This window comes from Gadus chalcogrammus, chromosome 1, assembly GCF_026213295.1.
Source record: "Gadus chalcogrammus isolate NIFS_2021 chromosome 1, NIFS_Gcha_1.0, whole genome shotgun sequence".
Taxonomy (NCBI): Eukaryota; Metazoa; Chordata; class Actinopteri; order Gadiformes; family Gadidae; genus Gadus; species Gadus chalcogrammus.
Genome location: NC_079412.1, coordinates 410,433 through 417,177, shown reverse-complemented (window position 1 = coordinate 417,177; position 6,745 = coordinate 410,433). Strand labels below are relative to the sequence as shown.

Below are 6,745 nucleotides of genomic sequence, written 5' to 3'. Positions count from 1 at the left end.
AGTTAGGCAAGGTATAGGGTATACATGTTTAGGGTATACATGTCAGGGTTATGGTATACCTGTCAGGGTAAGGGTATACATGTTAGGGTGAGGGTATACATGTTTAGGGTATACATGTTAGGGCTAGTGTATACATGTACATGGTTAGGGAAGGTATAGGGTTAGGGTTATGGAATACAATTAGAGAAAATCTGGCCACATAAATATGGGCTGATCTTTTTTTTTCCTATCAAATTAATAACACTGTAAATTAATAAATAAATCATTAATTGATGTTCACCAAGGTATCACAACAATTAAAACATCTGGATAAGAATAGCGTTATTGCACTGTTTAAAAGCGACTACATGCAAAGTTTTGTATCATATTGTTTTAGGCAATCAATTCAACATGTAGATCTGCATGTCACAAAAATAATGAGCACAATATCTTTATATTTCGCTCTCATTCACATCATTCCTTAAAGCCTGCTTATTTAACACATGGAAGCACTTCTAGAAGATACCAAATATAAGTGGAAGCAATTAAAAGACATGGACTAAAACCATTCTGATAAACGTGAAATCCATTCATCAGAGGAATGTATCTTGGTGTTCATTGGAAACAGAGCTGAGGCGTGGCTTGGTTCGGTGTCATACACAGTATGACCCTGTAAGATTCTAGCAGAGCTGGAGTAAAAACAGGTAAACATGACGCAGATGGGAATTGGTCAAAGTTCTCGAGGACAACAGACCTCAGGATCAAATCTGAAGAAATCAATAGTATCCGAAGTAATCAAACAAATCAGAAGAAATCAATGATACTTTTCTGAGTAAACTGAAGGAGGAGAATGATTCCGAGAGAAGACTGCAGGGAGAGACCGTGACCACACTCAGACGTGTTCTCCTGTAACACAAATTCAAAGGAACCGTCATCATCAAACAAGAGAGACAAACATTTTCTCAACAGTCAACACCTTCAGATTTTAATTTCTATCATAGTTATCTGGATTGATGCCCTAAACGAGATCTAACATGCCCGTGGATAATAGTGAGCTGTGTCTGATTCACCTCAGTTCCCCAAGTACAATATTAGTGATGGAACTTATTTTAACAGCTAATGCGGCACCTAACTAATTCAGTGTGCGCACAACAACACAGTGTAATGCACAGAAGGATCTCTTACTACTGATGAACAGCGTGGTGTTTGACCTGTGCACAGTTTACACCATCACCCCCCTGCAGCCAGCCAGAGGGCGGGCTACACCCATCTCACTCTAACCACGATCCTTAAATCAGGCTGCTATGAGAGGGACCCATACTATGATAGGGTCTTACCTGTTCAGGTGTTTATAACAGACCCATACTATGATAGGGTCTTACCTTCTCAGGTGTTTTTAACAGACCCATACTATGATAGGGTCTTACCTTCTCAGGTGTTTATAACAGACCCATACTATGATAGGGTCTTACCTGTTCAGGTGTTTATAACAGACCCATACTATGATAGGGTCTTACCTTCTCAGGTGTTTTTAACAGACCCATACTATGATAGGGTCTTACCTTCTCAGGTGTTTATAACAGACCCATACTATGATAGGGTCTTACCTTCTCAGGTGTTTATAACAGACCCATACTATGATAGGGTCTTACCTGTTCAGGTGTTTATAACAGACCCATACTATGATAGGGTCTTACCTTTTCAGGTGTTTATAACAGACCCATACTATGATAGGGGTTTACCTTTTCAGGGGTTTTTAAGAGACTTTAGAGAGGTTTAGCTGTACTCACCCAGGCACTGTAGTCGAAGCAGCTCGGTGGACCTTTGCGATACCTGGCGTCTCTCAGGACTTCACATGGGTTCTCCTCGCGGACTGAGCTTCAGAGTTAACGGGCAGAGTACAGTCTGATAGTGGGCATTTTGACTGTTGGAGATATCCTGCTGAAAGGACTGAATGTATTTAAATACATTCAGTGCAGTGCTCTTTCTGCTGGATTCGGCTGCATATTTGTAAATTATTGTTCAAATTGTGTGCTGCTAAGTGCTGTTAGATGACTTAATCTAATTGTACATTGTTGCATTGGTGTAAGTAGACCTAATCTAACCATTCATTTTTTAAGTGGTGTTAGTAGTCTTAATTTAACTGTACATTGTTGTAGTGGTGTTCGTAGTCTTAATCCAGCCGTACATTGTTGAAGTGGTGTTAGTAGTCTTCATTTAACTGTACATTGTTGTAGTGGTGTTAGTAGTCTTAATCTAACCGTACATTTTTTAAGTGGTGTTAGTATTCTTCATTTAACTGTACATTGTTTTAGTGGTTTTAATAGTCTTAAAGGTATTATATGTATTTTTCTAATTTCTGCTTCTAGAGATCGATAAGTCAAAACAATAACAAAAGACGATGTTTGATGATGTCGTGAAGAACCGTTGTATTATCAGAATTGTTGTCGTCACTAACATTTCCAGTGAAAATTGATCCTTCTCACAGACAGAAATCATGTTCACAGACGAGTTAATGTATTAAAGATTAACTTTTGTCATTTAATGCTAATGAAATCTTAGCAAGTATCATAATTTAACTTGAAAACTTACCATCAGATGAGTCGACTACCCAAACAGCTGTAGATAATTTTATGTGGTAGTTTACAGCTTTAGAGAATGTTACATGGGGTATTTTACAGCAGTAGATAACGTTGTGTTGGGTAGCCCAGCGCTGTAATCCATGGTCAAAGCAATCCTACTAGGAATAATTTACTGTGCATGTTGAACGTTGTGGTCAATTTTTTTAACATAACCGCACATGACAGTGTTTCCCACAGAATTGGATTCTAATTGTGGTCTTATCAAAAAGATATTGGATATTCAACAGATATTCCCGCTCTGAATTGCAGCGATGTCACGACGGAACTGAGGTGAAGGCCAGTGTTTCCAGCGGTGATTACCTAGCCAGCAGCACTCCTCTCTATGATTCCTTGTTTGGCCAACAGTTCTAGACAATAGGCTACTTAATTCCCTAAAATATAGCCTTACTTCAGAAGTGAATTTGAATGGATTCAAATTGCTGTATAGAAGTGTATCCCACAAGCTCTAAAACAGTAAAAAGCAGGTAAAACCTGCGTGTCTAGGTGCTTTACAACATCAGGAGGATCTGGTCATTCAGAACAGAATGGGGGTGAAGATGGATCTGTATGAATATTGGGTAGGATACACTCCGTCTGGACCTGGGTCAGCCTCTCGATCTCACAGGAGCTGCAGGGCAGCGTCTCTGCCACCACAAAAAGCAGGTTGGTGTTCTCTATCCTCTTGGCGTGGAACAGCCTGCGAAGGAAGGGTTGGGGGTCAGTGTACGCTAGCTTATAGCTACCCGCCAGCATAAACTGCCATGCTAAACAGCGCAGATCACACATCGAAGCACACCTGGAGCAGTTCCCACAGTCCTGCAGGATGTTGTAGGAGTTGGTGGTGTTAGTGAAATAGAACTGGCTTTGGATGGTCACACAGCTACTGTCCTTAGTCTCGAAGCCCTCCACCACAGAGTCGTCTGGAAGACAGGTGAGGAGTTCAGAGCAGAGAAAAACTCACAGGGACTGTTGGAAGACTATTGATAGCCTCGATACTTCATACCCTCATATCACAGCATAATCTTTGAACACACAGGCGCCCACCTGTGAGGAACCAGCTGTTGTAGGTCAATCCATACAGCAACTGCTGGAGCACAGACCTGGAGAGGAGATCAGGTGACACATTGTCATGGGAGCGCTTCAACCTTCACAGGGTGCAATAAAAAAACAAGAAAAGGTGGTGCCAAGCATTGTCTTTTGGATAATGTGGCGCACCAGCCCCACACTGTGCTGTTTTCTGAGAGGTCTTACCAGGCCACGGCTGAAGACCACCATGCTAAACTCAGCATGTCCGCAATGGAGGGCTGGAGATACAGGGAGGAGCAGGAGAACCTGTTAACACCTCGAGGTCGTACTCACAGAGCACGCTGCTCTAGTTCTTGATTAGATTTGAACGTGATTGCGTTAAAGTCCTCCATTACCACAAAGATGCCTCTTGCAGCAGCACCCGTGTGGCTGCTGCTGATTGGCTCACAGGCCGACTGGAACTGGAAGGACTGCACGCGGGCGTAGATGGAGTTGTTGTAGAGCGCGTGCATCAGGTAGGGGTCGACGTCTCCGAAGAAAAGGCCCACCTTTTATTGGGAGAAGAGAGAGGAGGCAGCTGAATAAAGGACAAGAACTGCACAACAGTACTGTGTTTACCTTCAGTTGTTTACCTTTTGTTGTCTCCTCACTACGTTCTTTACACTCTGTGATGTTGGATTTTACAATATCAATGGAAAGTTTACCTTCTTCCAGTGGTCCCTCTGATTGGACATGACAAGGAATCCCCCATCATCGATCAGATAACAGAGCAGGTCCTACACACACACACACACACACACACACACACACACACACACACACACACACACACACACACACACACACACACACACACACAGAAAATGACCTCAGATAACAGCAGGCCCACCACACACAAATATAGTGACATGGTGAGCCCAGTTGACAGCTGGAGGGGCAGCTGGGGTCCACAGTAGTCCCTGACCATACCAAGGCCTGAGAGGCTAAGACACAACATTTCACACTGAGACAAAGGCTGCCATGATAAACATAACATTTGAACAATGTCTGCCCTGCATTCAAAGGATTGGTCTCCATATTAGCCATATATGTTAGATTTCTATATTCTTATAATGAATATTTATATTATACTATAGAGCTAAATTTCTGTTGGTGCGACTACTGCTAGCCTCCGCTGTAGCTGGCATCATAAGGGTGACTTGACTGTAATGGTCTATCAACACCTTCCCACCCGGATTCCTCACAAGCATAAGATAGTAGTTGGTTAGTAACACTAGCCGGTCAGCTAATGATCGCCCGGGGACTGGGGGGCTACGTGTGTACACAACTCTTCACCTCACACCAGGCCTCACGGCAGGAAGGTCACACACGTTACCCCACACGGAAGGATGCTTCCCACACAAGGCAGTACCAGCTCCTTCTCAATGTGGGATGGATGGCTCCGTCTATAAATGGGAGAATAAGTGAGAGGCTTCCCTCAGAGAGAGAGATAGGCATGCTTACGTCCGTGTTCACTTCGCAGTCCATCTCACAGCTTCTGGAAGGCCCGCACTGTGTGAAGAGAGTTAAAGGCACCGTTAGTAACCGGAGATTCACTAGAGGAACGCAGCAGCCAGAAGATTAGGACGGAGAGGTTGAACGTACCTTTTGTGACCCCTGGCGGCTCTCCGACACATTGCTGGCCAGGATCTTGAACTTGTCCACCCAAGCTTCCAGGTCGAGTTTCACCCCGACCACTGATTAATGGGAAGGTCCACACGATCAGAAAATGATGAATCTCCAGTCAGAGCATTTCATTTTGTTAATGCCGTCTGGACGTAAAGAGAGCTTTAACACATGAGTTTTATTTAATTTAGATTGACCTAGTAACGTTGTAGTATGGACATTTAAACACTAAAACATGATTGATCATTTAGACTGTAAATGATCAAACCTACAAATCCCACTGAAGGTCGTGAGGTCTAATGTTGGGGTATCGACCGACTGAATGAATGAAGAAATCATACCTGCAGGTTTGAGAAGCTTGCCACCTAGATTGACCTCCACAGCAGAGCTGAGTAGGATTCCGATGGTGCCATTCTCTGCCCCGATGTCATCCATGGCTGTTTACGGAGACGGGCGGACAGAGATACAGTTGAGAAAACATTGAGGAACACTTTGACCAACAAAAAGATTTGTGTTAAAGAACAGGTTAACATTTTCCTGTGAGGCCTCAGGTTCAGGCAGATCCCGATCACTGATCTGTGTGTGATCTGCCGATCCGATCCGATCTCAGATTTCTTTTAATGGTGAAATATATATTAATACGATGTTTCTGATAACTCATGTGTCGATTATATGAACGTTTTTATTTAGTTTGCTTTAAATGAGAGTACTTGTTACTTAGTCAAGCTGATGGAAATGCATTGTTGGCAACTCATGTAAATAGACCACTACAGAGTTTAGCTAATAGGGGAACCACACAGAGCAATAAGGAGTTTAATTTGGACTAGTTAAGATGGTTTATTGACCGTTTCTATAAGTTTAGCAGTAAAGTAACATCCATTTAAATTAACATCACTAACAAAGAAGAAGGAATGAGTGGGATTACATTTATTGGATTGAGTCAGGCCAACCCACTCACTCCTCGCACTAAGGAAAGGAGCTGTAATGGACAATACCATAGCCTGTATGGATAATACACATCCGACACGATTTAATCAAACATATAATAAAATGTAACCGTATCACCTGTGATACGACTGCAAGGATGGCTGCCGGCAAGAAGCAGATTTTGTTAAGCTTTGAATATGAAGGACTCTGAAAGTTCATTGGTCATTTTCATGAGATAACAGTAAATTGTGTAACTGATTTAAATGCGTGTGTCTGGATTGTTTACGAAGATGGTGTGATATGCAGCGTTTGTGTGTGGGCTACATGGGAGATGCTGACTGTGGGAGTGTGTCTGGATGATGGCTGCTTTGAGCAGCCTCACCTGGCCCAGTCGGACTGGACTCTGGGGCTGGGTGAGGCTTCACACCTGGTGAGCAATCAATGTGCACCAGGTTACACCGGCCTTCTCCCCACACACTGGGGGGGGGGCATCCTGCGTGGCAACATGGAGCACCCGCCAATGGGTC

The 6,745-nt window shown here is 43.2% G+C and overlaps 1 protein-coding gene across 1 annotated transcript in view; it reads right to left on the bottom strand.

Annotated features, from left to right (window-relative positions):
* Positions 1 to 449: 449 nt before the first annotated feature.
* The window catches only part of LOC130390231 (voltage-dependent calcium channel subunit alpha-2/delta-2-like), a 44,555-nt gene continuing 38,259 nt past the window's right edge, over positions 450 to 6,745 (bottom strand). The window contains exons 28-38 of the mRNA XM_056600104.1: positions 5,633 to 5,728; positions 5,271 to 5,362; positions 5,130 to 5,177; positions 4,331 to 4,402; positions 4,022 to 4,174; positions 3,852 to 3,904; positions 3,645 to 3,700; positions 3,397 to 3,520; positions 3,188 to 3,297; positions 1,770 to 1,852; positions 450 to 885 (exon numbers count right to left, since the gene is read on the bottom strand). Of these exons, the coding sequence (XP_056456079.1) occupies positions 784 to 885; positions 1,770 to 1,852; positions 3,188 to 3,297; positions 3,397 to 3,520; positions 3,645 to 3,700; positions 3,852 to 3,904; positions 4,022 to 4,174; positions 4,331 to 4,402; positions 5,130 to 5,177; positions 5,271 to 5,362; positions 5,633 to 5,728 (989 nt within the window). The 3' untranslated portion in view covers positions 450 to 783. The remainder of the gene's footprint in view (positions 886 to 1,769; positions 1,853 to 3,187; positions 3,298 to 3,396; positions 3,521 to 3,644; positions 3,701 to 3,851; positions 3,905 to 4,021; positions 4,175 to 4,330; positions 4,403 to 5,129; positions 5,178 to 5,270; positions 5,363 to 5,632; positions 5,729 to 6,745) is intronic.